General features: G+C 32.4%; 4 protein-coding genes across 14 annotated transcripts; 3 read left to right on the top strand and 1 right to left on the bottom strand.

The window, feature by feature from the left end:
* Nucleotides 1-7: 7 nt before the first annotated feature.
* Nucleotides 8-3,618, top strand: LOC107042563 (pantothenate kinase 3). 6 transcript variants are annotated; one of them, XM_015263640.2, is made up of 10 exons: nt 8-153; nt 309-586; nt 1,243-1,430; nt 1,645-1,823; nt 1,894-2,067; nt 2,136-2,303; nt 2,398-2,651; nt 2,821-2,974; nt 3,055-3,168; nt 3,270-3,618. In XM_015263640.2, exons 3-10 carry the CDS (start codon nt 1,304-1,306, stop codon nt 3,327-3,329), a joined length of 1,230 nt encoding a protein of 409 aa, XP_015119126.1. In that variant the 5' UTR covers nt 8-153; nt 309-586; nt 1,243-1,303; the 3' UTR covers nt 3,330-3,618. The 6 variants fall into 6 exon arrangements, with proteins under 6 accessions (XP_015119126.1, XP_015119128.1, XP_015119130.1 ...); XM_015263642.2 differs by having other exon boundaries at nt 9-153; nt 1,243-1,415; XM_015263643.2 differs by having other exon boundaries at nt 11-153; nt 2,839-2,974.
* A 189-nt stretch (nt 3,619-3,807) lies between these two features.
* On the top strand, nt 3,808-5,699 carry LOC107042559 (dynein regulatory complex subunit 4). Of its 2 annotated transcripts, XM_015263635.1 has the most exons (6): nt 3,808-3,995; nt 4,084-4,301; nt 4,363-4,624; nt 4,713-4,973; nt 5,064-5,231; nt 5,330-5,699. In XM_015263635.1, exons 1-6 carry the CDS (start codon nt 3,993-3,995, stop codon nt 5,615-5,617), a joined length of 1,200 nt encoding a protein of 399 aa, XP_015119121.1. In that variant the 5' UTR covers nt 3,808-3,992; the 3' UTR covers nt 5,618-5,699. The 2 variants fall into 2 exon arrangements, with proteins under 2 accessions (XP_015119121.1, XP_015119120.1); XM_015263634.1 differs by having other exon boundaries at nt 4,713-5,231.
* A 346-nt stretch (nt 5,700-6,045) lies between these two features.
* On the top strand, nt 6,046-9,926 carry LOC107042556 (1-acylglycerol-3-phosphate O-acyltransferase Pnpla3). 4 transcript variants are annotated; one of them, XM_015263629.2, is made up of 11 exons: nt 6,046-6,429; nt 6,542-6,795; nt 7,225-7,337; nt 7,404-7,523; nt 7,682-7,954; nt 8,037-8,213; nt 8,283-8,458; nt 8,546-8,703; nt 8,772-8,814; nt 8,888-9,181; nt 9,267-9,357. In XM_015263629.2, the coding sequence occupies exons 2-11, from the start codon at nt 6,636-6,638 to the stop codon at nt 9,268-9,270; spliced, it is 1,518 nt and encodes a 505-aa protein (XP_015119115.1). In that variant the 5' UTR covers nt 6,046-6,429; nt 6,542-6,635; the 3' UTR covers nt 9,271-9,357. The 4 variants fall into 4 exon arrangements, with proteins under 4 accessions (XP_015119115.1, XP_015119111.1, XP_015119113.1 ...); XM_015263625.2 differs by having other exon boundaries at nt 6,049-6,429; nt 8,888-9,177; nt 9,267-9,926; XM_015263627.2 differs by having other exon boundaries at nt 6,049-6,174; nt 8,888-9,177; nt 9,267-9,926.
* Nucleotides 9,927-10,242: 316 nt separating this feature from the next.
* Nucleotides 10,243-12,652, bottom strand: LOC107042568 (myb-like protein U; the record flags this gene model as incomplete). 2 transcript variants are annotated; one of them, XM_015263653.1, is given in 8 exon segments in its annotated part: nt 10,243-10,769; nt 10,851-11,038; nt 11,122-11,305; nt 11,397-11,576; nt 11,700-11,837; nt 11,914-12,110; nt 12,218-12,365; nt 12,434-12,652. In XM_015263653.1, coding segments are annotated over 8 exon segments (1,383 nt in total), but the record flags the coding sequence as incomplete, so codon positions are not given.

Consider the following 12,652-nt stretch of genomic DNA (forward strand, 5'->3'; position numbering starts at 1 on the left):
GATCGTGCGATATTATTATATATATACTTCTCTTTTTTTAATGATGTTGCGCATGCGGATTATAGATTTCCTTGCTTGCACATTTATATTCATTTTTATTATCATCAATGAACAGCGGTGTAAATAGAATTATTTGTTCTTAACCAATTTATGGTACGTGTATGATACAATCCTTAGAATAGAAATAGAGTATGATAAACCAGTGGTCATGCACGAAAAAATACAATTACTTTGAATAATTGATTGTAGTACACTCATCTTGTTGATTATTATTATTATTATTATTATATATATATATTTTTTTTTAGAAAAAACGACCAACGTAACATGTACTACTGTAAGAAAAAGAAACGAAGAACAAAATATTGAAAGCATATCATTAATTACGTGGATAATATAACCTCCATGCCTCTCTTGTCTTGAATAAAGTGGAGATTGGTTGGTTTTTTTTTCAACTTGTGAATAGTCACTGACAGACCGAGCTCTGACACGTAGTCAAGAACATCTTGACAAGTTTACAAGTCTATTGAAGCCTAGATAATACATAACATCAAATGAAAGTTATACACTTGGAGATAAAAAAATCGTAAGTACAAATACTATCTAAAATTAAATGTTGATAAATAATGAAATTAAAGTATTTAACATTACGATAAGTTAATGGCTGATGTATAATTGTTTTTCAATGATGATGAGATGATAATGATAAAGATAAGAGAAATCAGATAAACATACTGTTATGATGAAAACTATATAGTGGGCGACAATGATAATTATTGAATAGACTAATGTTTTGATCATTGAGTTAGTCGTCCGTACAAAATTCTTATTGTCAGTTGAATTGCATCAATCCCCGTATATATTTATTAATAATTGTTCATAAAAAAGTACTGCACTAGATCCTGTTAATATCTACTGAAAAGTGTCTCATAAATTAATTAATATCGCCATAGTAAGTCAATATTGTATTCTCCTCTGATTGAGAGCTTTTTTATTCTCCACTTCATTTGCACATATACAACCTTTTAACGTGACTTCCTGTTTTCAATGTGAATAATTTAAGAGTAACCCTTGACATCAAACTATGTACCAAAGATCAACGGTATAGTCGGTCTTGAAACACAACCAAATACAGGGAAACGAAGAAATTAGAGAACTAGATTTATTGCAATTTGATAACAAGTTTTTTTTCTCTTTCTTTTTTTTTGTCAAAAAATGAAGAAATATTGAATTTGATTGCAGGAAGAAACAAGAATTATCATTGCACCTGAGAATGAAACAATGAGGCAATTTGAGTTGAATTATGAGTCCTCACAGTTGTAAACTTAATGTCGACAGTCCAGACGCAGCCATGGCAGCTAATGGCTATCCCGCTTCTGCATCACAACAATCCAACGAGTCTCACTCACCACCCTGTGAGTCGGTGAATTGTATGTGTGCTTAGATTAGTTGTTGGAGTATCTATATAGTTAGTTTTTGTTGTTATTGTTGTTATTTTTATTATTATTCTGGAATTGCATTGCTTTTTGGCTTTTCAAGTATCAAACACATATTTCTTCATCAGTATTAAAAATATGACTTTTTATACTCAATTGTTTATACTTATCGACCGAATCTACTTTGTTTTTCATTCGTATTCTATAGCAATGCCTTGGTTTGGAATGGACATTGGTGGGACTCTATGCAAATTGGTTTACTTTGAACCAAAAGATATTACAAGAGATGAGGCGGATGCTGAACTTGAAACTCTGAAAAATATAAGAAGATATTTAACTAAAAATTCAGCGTATGGAAAAACAGGTCATCGTGATACACATCTTCAGGTAATGAAACCATCAAACTATGATGATTGAATAAATATTATGTTGACTCATTCTGGAATAATTATTCCAGATGGATAATATTGAAATTCGGGGTAGGAGAGGGACGCTGCATTTCATCAGATTTCCGACAAGCGAAATGGGTAATTTTTTAGCACTTGCCAAATCAAAAGGAATGGCCAATCTTGTGACAACTGTCTGTGCCACAGGCGGTGGTGCTTTTAAATTTGAAGAAAATTTCAAAAAAGTATGTACTACTGTGAATTTCTGACAATGTTAATATCCAGTGAATGATTGAACTATGATATTTCTCAGGAAGTCAATATGAGTCTTGCAAAGTTTGATGAACTGGACAGTTTAATACGTGGGATGCTTTATATTGAAATGACAAATCCTCGTGAATGTTATTACTGGAGCCATCCCACTGAGGATGATCTTTGTCATAAAGTTCCATTTGATTTCTCCCAGCCATATCCATTTTTGGTGAGGCTCTCATATAATAATAATTATTATTATTGTTATTATTATTATTATTATTATTTATTATCAATTATTAATATTCTTTCAATTATTGTAGCTTGTGAATATAGGCTCTGGAGTTGGTATTTTAATAGTATATGGTCCAAATAATTATAAAAGGATATCGGGAACGAGTTTGGGCGGTGGGACGTTTCTTGGATTGTGCTGCCTACTTACCGGCTGTAATAGTTTTGAAGAAGCTATCCAGCTTGCAACAGGAGGTGATAACACACGGGTTGATAAATTAGTTAAAGATATTTATGGTGGGGATTATGGACGTTTTGGTCTTCCTGGGGACTTGGTGGCCAGCAGGTAATAAGTGATTCTTTCTCTCTATAAACCCCATATTTTCCAACACGTTTAAATTTTTATTTTTCCTTATTTCTGGCTTCTTGTCCGTTTGTTATTTTATTTTTATTTTTTCCGTCGACCATTTCGTTAGTCTCTTTCTAAATCTAACACAGAATCCCTGTATGTTAAGTCTTCTCCATGTGTGCAGTTTCGGTCAAATGAATTTAAAGGATCGCAGAAATGCCGTCAGCAAAGAGGATTTAGCACGAGCCACTCTTGTAACCATAACAAATAATATTGGATCTATTGCACGCATGTGCGCGGTCAATGAAAAAGTCGAGAAAGTATGTATGACATGATCATGAAATATTCTATTTTTATTATAAAAAAAAATTTCATCTATTTTAAATTTGCCTTTGTATAGGTAGTGTTTGTTGGAAACTTTTTGCGAGTAAACCCCATATCCATGAAATTATTAGCTTATGCCATGGATTACTGGTCGAATGGTACTATGAAAGCACTATTTTTAGAACACGAGGTAATAATAATAATAATAATAATAATGTTATTACGAAATTAGAAAACAAAAAAACACGTCAATGATGAATTATTTGAAATGTATTATTTTGTTTGTTCAAGGGATATTTTGGTGCTGTAGGATGTCTTTTGCAATTCAATAATGAGAGTAGTCAGATTTAATGGAATATGATTTGATAATAATTACGTTTAGCATTCCAGTGAGTTTTCCTTCGTTGATTAAGTATCACAACCGGATGTCTTAAAGAGGCAGTTATTTATTTCCGATTAATTAATTTATCATATCTCTTAAAAATACGCCCACAGTTATTTTCACGAACAAAGTAAAGATGAAACTATAAAATAAAATATTGAAGGTAAATGATTATTATCATTGTGATATTTTAAATTGAGGGCACAAAATGTTAAGCGGTTACTCTGTGGGAAAAATAAAAAGAAATCAAACAATTTATTTGTTGTATTAATTAATACTTCAGACTGTGAGTGATGATTTAATGGAAAATATTAATTGTAGTGGAGAAATAAAATTTTTTCTACGTTTATCACTACGATGAATGAAAACATTTTTTTAAAATCCACCTATCCAATTGCCTTCTTCATATATGCTGCATTCTTTACACAGACGTAGATAGCAATGTTGCCTAGCGACACTCACAATACATAATTACTTTCTTCCAACCATCTCTAATAACCTTTTTTTTTATTCTTTACACCCACGACAACAATAAATTTGTTCATCACATTTATCTGCTAATTCACTCGGTTGGATAAATTTTGAAATCACCGTTTTTTTTTTCACCGTGAAAAAAAAACAACCAAACAAATATGGTGAGTTTTCTGCTCGTACAAAATATACTACGAAATGTCAATGAGAATGTAGCATTGCTCAATTCATTATTCGAAATATAATTTTCAGGGGCCAAAAAAGGCAAAGGGCAAAATGATGGATTCTGTAGACGGTGTAGATACATCGAAAATGAGTAGAGAACAACTAGAGCTATATTCTCATAAAATTCTCGAGGAAATGGAGAGGGAGCGCGAGGAGAGAAATTTTTTTCAACTTGAAAGAGATAAATTACGTACTTTTTGGGAAATAACAAGACATCAGCTGGATGAAGCACGAGCAGCTATTAGGTACATCAGCGGAAAAATAATATTAATAATTTAATAATGTTAATTATTCCACGGACTTTAGGAATAAAGAGAGAGAAAAAGAAGAATTAATGGAGAAACACGAAGCTGAGATAAAATTGTACAAACAAAAAATCAAACATTTGATGTATGAACATGAGACGAATTTATCGGAAACCAAGGCAGAACATATGGTTGCTCTGAAGATTTCACAGGATAATCATAATGACGAAGAAAGGCAACTTATAAAAGATAAAAGTGATCTGCGTAAAATTCAAAAGAATCAAGAATTAACTTGTATCAATGAAATTCGAGACGTTAAATTGGTAAGCGAGATAAAGTGAACCTTTATCATTTCATCAACTTCATTCTCACTCATTACACTTATATTTTATATTTATATTTTATTCACAGAAAAATGCCCAAGAAACCAGTGCATTAATGAAGAAATTTCAATGTGAGGCTATGGAACTTGAGAAGAAATATGAAGAAAAATTAATGACACAATATGAGTCATTAATTTTGAAGCATCGTATGGAGATAACAGAAGTTGAAGAGAGAAAAAACATACAGATATCAAATTTAATAAAAGAGCATGAGAAGGCCTTTGCAAGTATCAAGTCATATTATAATGACATCACATTAAACAATTTGTCTCTCATGCAAAGTTTAAAGGTGATCTTTACTGAAATTCCTTGCCAATTGATATGTCAGAGATTGTATTTATTTTCGGCCATCGCCCAAAGTCTTTTTGCTTTATTTCAGAATCAAATGGAAATAATGAAGAATAATGAAGAACGCATGAAGAAACAAGTCCGAGAATCAGTAACAGAGAACAAAAAATTGTGCATAAATTTGAAAGAATGTGAAGAACATGTTGCAGATTTGATTCGTCAACTGACAAACTATGAAAAGGATAAATCCTGTTTAATTGTGAGTGCCCCAATGACATTAAAATTGTTACATATATATCAATTGTTGAATATAACTTTTGCCCCTCATATTGATGATAATTTTTCATTCTTATATAGAATACAAAAAGAAGGCTTGCTTCGATCTCCAAAGATTATGAAAACTTGAAATGGGAAAATGAAGTATTGGAATTGAGATTTGAAAAATGTCAAGACGAACGTGACGAATTGCACTCGAGGTTTGTCTCATCGATTTTGGAACTTCAACAAAAAACAAGTTTGAAAAATGTATTATTGGAGAAGAAACTTGAAAAATTATCAGATTTAATGGATCAGCGCGAAGTGCAAATGAATCAAGTTCTTGATGAGGTATCGCTTGCAAATTCCACTGCGATAACGGCGGAATAATAGTCATATCATATTTATTTACATGTATCTATGTATATGTTGTTTGTATATATATATATATAAAATTTTCATTCACGACCAATCCGTTGTAATTATTCATTTTCATATAACTATTATATAAGTCAGTAAATTTCTTTTCTTCTTTTTCTTTGCCTAGCGCTACTCATAAATGTACCAATAAATGTAATTATGGTCATTGCCTGCTTTCATTGTTGTCTTATCAATTTATTGAAAGCTTCATCATGATGGATTATGATAAGCGTAGCCAGTATCTTTATTTTTTATCTGTACTGGTAGATTTGAGTGTTGTAAGTTTGTATATAGTATATACACGAAAACAATTATGACCTTTCTCATACGTGCATGGCCAATAAATATTTTCAAAACTCCTACCTACGTCATACATAATAGATGATAGCAAACTATTACGCCACCTTTCCATATATATATAATCTGCAGTAGAGTATTTTTTTATTATCATTAGCTTTTACTGATATGATATGGTACGATCAGAGAGCCGAACCTTGAGTCGCGTTAAACGAGCCAATGGTTTGGTGGTATAATAACTTTCAGCATTCAGCATTCATTCAGTATAATATATACAAAGTGTATCGTGTATCGCATTCACCGTCGCGCAGTATTATAACTCTAATCGCATCGATGTGTTTATTTGCTCTGAATCACAGTCATTCATTTACTATAGATGAAATATAAATGTCAACATATTTTGATTATCAGTTTTAAATAATGCTCATGTCAGAGACGAATCCATATTATTGAATATTTCAAACAACTGTCAAAATAAAATTGAGGTTAGACTGAGTGGAATTCGTTGTTACCATTTATTTTATGTAGCATTGTAACTGTAAGATATTTTTTATACTAATTATACATATACATTCACGGCAATCGTTTTTTTTTCAGAACTTGTTTGGTATCTTGTCTTATTAGATTTTTGATTGCGTACGAAACGAAGACAGGGAAAAATTTTATGAAATAAAAAAAAAACAATACAAGAATGAATTTATCCTTTGCGGGCTGTGGATTTTTGGGAATTTATCATGTTGGTGTTGCTGTATGTTTTAAGAAATATGCTCCGCATTTACTCTTAGATAAAATAAGCGGAGCTTCAGCTGGCGCGATGGCTGCCTGTTGTCTTCTTTGTGATTTACCCCTCGGTGAGTGAACTTGTGATCACTTGTTATTTCTTTGTTTATACTCAGTGCATGGTATTGATAAATGTTGAAATATCTTTACTAAATTCTCTCATAATGAAGACAGAATTTTTTTTTTCTTCTTTTTTCAATTTTCCTTAAAGGATAATATAATACTCACCACACACACACACATACTTGTAGTAACAATAGCATGCAAAATGAACTTATACATTACATATTTATATTACGCATTCACTTGAGTAGATACAGTAGCGATAAATGGGTCAAGCTTAGAAAGCATACGATACATTATTCCATATAAATAGAAACTAACATGTTGATCAAAGTTCCTTATTTATGCGCCAGATATTGTCTTTGATAATTATCTTCATTGATTGATAGCAGTCTATTTAACGGTTGATGTTTGATATTAATCTTATGTTATTGCAGGAACATTTACGAGTCATCTATTGAAATTAGCGAAAGAAGCAAGAAAGAAAGCCCTTGGGCCTTTCAGCCCTTCATTCAATGTACAAACAATATTATTGGAGAGTTTGCAGAAGGTAAAATTGATCATTTTCCACGTATTTTTTATCACTTAATGACCATTATTCACTAATTTATTTCAGTATCTTCCAAATGATGCACACATACGAGTTAGTGGAAAATTGCACATTTCATTGACACGAGTTTACGATGGAAAGAATGTAATCGTATCGCAATTCAATTCACGCGAAGATTTGTTGCAAGTAATATATATATATATTTTTTTCTTTTTTTAATATTTTTATTATTATTATTATTATTATTATTATTATTATTATTATTATTATTATTATTATTATTATTATCATCATTTATTTAGAAATCAGGGGAAAAGATGGAAATTTAATGTTTATTATTCTAGGCATTGCTGGCTAGTTCATTTGTTCCCTTGTTTTCGGGACTTTTACCTCCAAGGTTCCGTGGGATTCGCTATATGGATGGAGGTTTCAGTGATAATTTACCAACATTGGATGAAAATACAATAACAATCAGTCCTTTTTGTGGTGAAAGTGATATTTGTCCACGAGACATTTCATCTCAATTGTTTCATGTGAATTTATCCAATACAAGTATCGAATTGTCGCGCCAAAATATATACAGATTTGCTAGAATACTCTTCCCACCAAACCCAGAGGTGACTAATGTTTCAACAGTTAATAATAAATTTCATGCACATTTAGATTTGCATTCATTCATTTCATACTTTTTCGCTGCAGATACTCTCTCATATGTGTAAACAAGGATTTGACGATGCACTCCGATTTCTTCAGCGAAATAACCTGATAAATTGTACACGCTGCCTAGCTGTACAATCAACTTTTGTAGTTTCGGAAACTTTGGACGATAGTATGGAGTATGATCCTGAGTGTAAAGAGTGTAAAATTCACCGTCAGGTAAGCTTCCCACGTCATTGTTGTAATATGAATATAAATTTCCTATTTATTTATTTATTTTTTTTTCAGGAAGCATTAGTAGCCAATTTACCCGAAACCGTTATGACAATATTCCAAGATGCCATAGATTCGGCAAATAAAGGCATTATCAATTGGTTATTCAAACACAAAAGCATCAAACTATTGTCATTTCTCAGTCTTCCCTACACGCTACCCTTTGACGTCATCTGTGCAACTCTCAATAAGTACACCAACAGAATTTGATATTTGAAACATAACATGATTATATATTGATAATTTGTTTTTTTTTTAAATCAAACATAACTTTCTAGAATTTTGATCAACAGCCCTAAATTACACAATGATTTAATGGATGTGACAAAATATTTAAGCCACCAGATATGCTTGATTATTTCCAAAATGAACATTTATAATATGAGAATGCCTCAAACGATAGATTGTCAGTTGACAATAACTGAATATGATTCGAGTGAGTAGCGGCTGCAAAAATTTTCAACATTTTTAAATTTGTTTTTATTTGACTAATTTATTTTGCAGCTGTTGGTGGAAAAAAATCAGTCGATCAGTCGATCAGTGAAATGTAAGGAGAGAAATATAGCTTCAACTCGTTCAACATCTTTGACATTATTTTAATGAAATATTGCCAATTGTAGATTGTCGTGGCGGGAGGAACTCCACAAGTCGAGTTGCATAATAGATATAAATGAATTAGCCTCAATTGACGGGCCATTTGAAAATATTCTAAAAGTCACATCTGACCAAGAAACTTTGATGGCCTATTATTATATGGATGATGAGAATAAAAAAATCCAACGGACGGAAATTTTTGACATTCCGGGTAACTCAATTGCTGACACAGATATTTCAACAAAACAACGCCAAACATATGACGAAATGCCCTGGGATGAACCCACATGGCTCACACAGCATAGCCTTACTAATGGTGAGTGAGTATAAGCAATTTATCCTTCCTAATTGTATTTTCATATCTTGTTGCGAAAATTAAAAAAAATATCCTGAATTTATCAACAGCTAACGAGACATTAATGGCAGATGAACATCCATGTTCTCATTTACACCCAGAACAACGAAATACAGAGGAAAAAATGAGTTTCGAAGCTCACTCCGATATCTCAATAGATGAATCCAATATATTCTCTGATCCAGAGAGTGAATGGAGTACCCCGCCCGATGCAGCAACCACAATCGCTTCGTTGAGTACGTGTTCCACATCGGATTCAAGACCCGAGGTTGACCAGCCGACTCAGTGAATTCACTTAATTGCGTTTTACAATATTTAACTTGTACAAATAATGATGGCAATGATTAAAAGATCAGTTAGCGAAAGAAGAAACAAAAAAATCATAAGCGCTAAAAAAAAAAGTTGACAGTATTTTCTGTTAGATTAAAATGGTTCAACTACAAGAAATGCCGGCTGCATATGTTCCATTCATTTCGGTATATGGCATGCAGCTGAATCTGAATATTTGGAATAAGATGATGGTGTGTGTTGAAGAATAATACTGCAATATGATATGCCATAAACGAATAGTAATCTAACAAAAAATGACAATAGCACATATATTTTGAGTATTATACAAAAATATCGAATTCATTGATTAAATATTGATATATTTTTAGACTGCTCTATTTTTATGAATAAATGTAGCCAATGATATGTTAAATGTCAAATATCCTCAATTTTTATTACTTCTGGTAAAAGAGTGAGCCAAATTATTGATGGCCAAGTCATAATAATTCCATTAGTTATTTGCTTTTTTTTACTTTATTTCGGGGAAGAGGAAACGGGGGCTCCAACTCTTTTTTTCTCTCATTACGGTCAATGTAATTCAAGCGGAATATTCTGTTTATTATACCGTTTTCAATCAAATGAGGCTTTATATTTGTGATACTAAAACTATGATGATAATAATAATAATAATAATAATAATAATAATAATAACAACAATAATTATTCTTATATTTATAATGATTTATTCATCTTTAATTTTTTGCTTTTTTAATCTTTCATATAAAACGAATCATTAATATATAATATATAATAATTATTATATAATATCGTAAGTACGTACGATATGGTGGTGGATGCGTACAATAATTTAAACTTTCCGTTGCAGATCTAATAATAATGCTCTCTATTCTACAATATAATACTCGCAATTCCGTCCGTTGTTTTTTTTCTCGTTCAATGTTAATTTAGTAAGATGATATATCGCTAACGAATGAGGATTTGCTATCAATTTTATAACTAAGTATTGGTGGGTCAGAAAAAGACGGATTATTATCATCATAGAATAATGAGATATTAAGGGGGCGGGGAGAGAATAATTGAAATGAGATTTAACCATGTTGCGGAATAAAGAGAATAAAAGAACTTTAGGAAGCTCACAGAGACTCGTCAGTAGACGGTGGTACAGCACCTCTAGGTTGAATTTGACTTCGGTTGGGTGAATTACTAGCAGCAACTACTGTTGCTTTTTGTTGAGCAACTAAACATTGTTGAAGTTGCTGAAGCTGGAAAAAATAAATATTATCCTAGTATGATCGATAATACATACGAATACAAACAAGGATCGAGAGAATATTTAAACTTACTTGTTGCTGCGATAAGCTGGTCACACCTATTCCCTGAGTCTGGGAAGCAATTTGACCAGTTGCACCGCCTCTTGCGTGCAATGATTTTGTCAATAGAGCATGTTTATTGCCAGGTACTGTTTGGGAAGACGGCGTTGCTTGTATAGCTTGATTCGCTTGAGTTGCCATTAGTAGCGGCTTCGTTGTAGCTTGAGAAAATATGAAAATTTTATCTATCAATTACTTGATGACTTGATGATATTTAATTGAATTGATGTATTCAAGGGCTTACCCATTATTGGTGTTAACACTTGTTTATTACCAGACAAGATGAGCTGACTTGCAGTAACTGTTTTCGCTACAGTGACCAGCTGATTAGGTAAAACAGTGGATGTGACTTGGTTCGGTTGCGCTTTGCGGGTTATTTGATTAAGCCGTGGCCGATGGGAACCCACCAGTTGTATTGCCTGTCCACTCTTCTTTTCATCATTATTAACCATTTATTCACACAAATATTAGGACCATTAGCCAAATGGTCCGTCAATAAATTGTTTATAAAATAATTACCTGTGAAAGAGCCACTGTATTGGTATTTCGTATATTTTGAGTTTGCTGAGCCAAACTCTTTACGCCTGATGGGATAATCTGAGCAATTGGCAGGGATAAGTGTGTATTAGCAGGGTTAGCTATTACTACTGTTGGAGTTGTTCCAGCAACTGCTGTTGTCACAACTGTTGCACCAATCATCTATAATAATGATGATGATGATAATAATAATAATAATAATAATAATAATAATAATAATAATAATAATTTTATTAATTATCATTATTATTACTGTTAAATAAGCATAGAATGAATAAATCTTACACTTGATACAGTTGTACAGATATTGCTGCCAGACGATATGGGTAAAGATACAATTACTCCAGTAGGTGTAACTGAGGCAGTTGCAGCGGACACATTCAGTGGCATTGTAATAGATTGTGACAATCCAGGGAATGAGACCTAAAATCGTTGAATAATTATGCCTACAGTTTTTTTTTGCTCTACAATTATATGACATGATATAAGAAAACTTTACCTGAACGTTTTGTAGACCATTTATAGAGCCAGGTAAATTGGTAAGATTAACTCCCTGGAGACTGACATTGGTAGGCGAGGGGCTCGTCATGGGACTCGCTGGCTGCTGGTTACCGTGATTTGAAGAGGCTGTTAGCCTTTCTAATAGTGTCGAAGCAGTATTTATACCAGGTATGGGATTGTCTGCCGATGGTGTTCCTGAAAATGACCATGCCAAGATGATGGAATAGCATGCAGATTTAGGAAATGAGTAAATAAATAAATAAATAAATAAAAAATTGAAAAAAAAAAAACATGATAATTACCAGCGAGAAGTGCTGAAAGTCCTGGCATTGAGAGTCCAAGAGTGGAAGTATTATCTTGTACTCTTGCTAATCGAACTGCTGTCGCTTTGACTGATTGCTGTTTACCAGTCAATTGACTCGTTAAAGCTGAGCTAAAACTAACTCTGACCTGAAAATCACATAAATATATAATAATAATAGTAATAAATGGAAATATGAATATGAAAAGAAATTTACTTGGCCTGTGGTGTTGGGAACAGTTATAACATTTCCATGTCCAATAACTCGTGGTGGAATTGAGGCGTTGAGGGAAATACGCCGTGTTTGGCCTTGATTCTTCTGTTGAAGTGAATTAGCAGGACTACTGTTCAATAAACTTAAAATAGCGGCATTATTGGTTTTGGTTGAGGCGGCTGTTTGTGCTTGTTGTTGCGTTTGAGTCGGCGATTGTGACGG

Source organism: Diachasma alloeum, unplaced genomic scaffold (genome assembly GCF_001412515.2).
Source record: "Diachasma alloeum isolate Michigan unplaced genomic scaffold, Dall2.0 Dall_scaffold_00494, whole genome shotgun sequence".
Classification (NCBI taxonomy): domain Eukaryota; kingdom Metazoa; phylum Arthropoda; class Insecta; order Hymenoptera; family Braconidae; genus Diachasma; species Diachasma alloeum.

Excerpts from the sequence above, each read along its gene's own strand:
- LOC107042559 (XM_015263634.1), top strand. Across the intron at positions 4,302-4,362 it reads GAAGCACGAGCAGCTATTAG|GAATAAAGAGAGAGAAAAAG; the intron begins GTACATCAGCGG and ends CACGGACTTTAG. Across the intron at positions 4,625-4,712 it reads AAATTCGAGACGTTAAATTG|AAAAATGCCCAAGAAACCAG; the intron begins GTAAGCGAGATA and ends TTTTATTCACAG.
- LOC107042556 (XM_015263625.2), top strand. The coding sequence starts at position 6,636 with ATGAATTTATCCTTTGCGGGCTGTGGATTTTTGGGAATTTATCATGTT. Across the intron at positions 8,214-8,282 it reads AGTGTAAAATTCACCGTCAG|GAAGCATTAGTAGCCAATTT; the intron begins GTAAGCTTCCCA and ends TTTTTTTTTCAG. Across the intron at positions 9,178-9,266 it reads ACAGCATAGCCTTACTAATG|CTAACGAGACATTAATGGCA; the intron begins GTGAGTGAGTAT and ends ATTTATCAACAG.
- LOC107042563 (XM_015263640.2), top strand. The coding sequence starts at position 1,304 with ATGAGTCCTCACAGTTGTAAACTTAATGTCGACAGTCCAGACGCAGCC. Across the intron at positions 2,068-2,135 it reads TTGAAGAAAATTTCAAAAAA|GAAGTCAATATGAGTCTTGC; the intron begins GTATGTACTACT and ends GATATTTCTCAG. Across the intron at positions 2,975-3,054 it reads TCAATGAAAAAGTCGAGAAA|GTAGTGTTTGTTGGAAACTT; the intron begins GTATGTATGACA and ends GCCTTTGTATAG.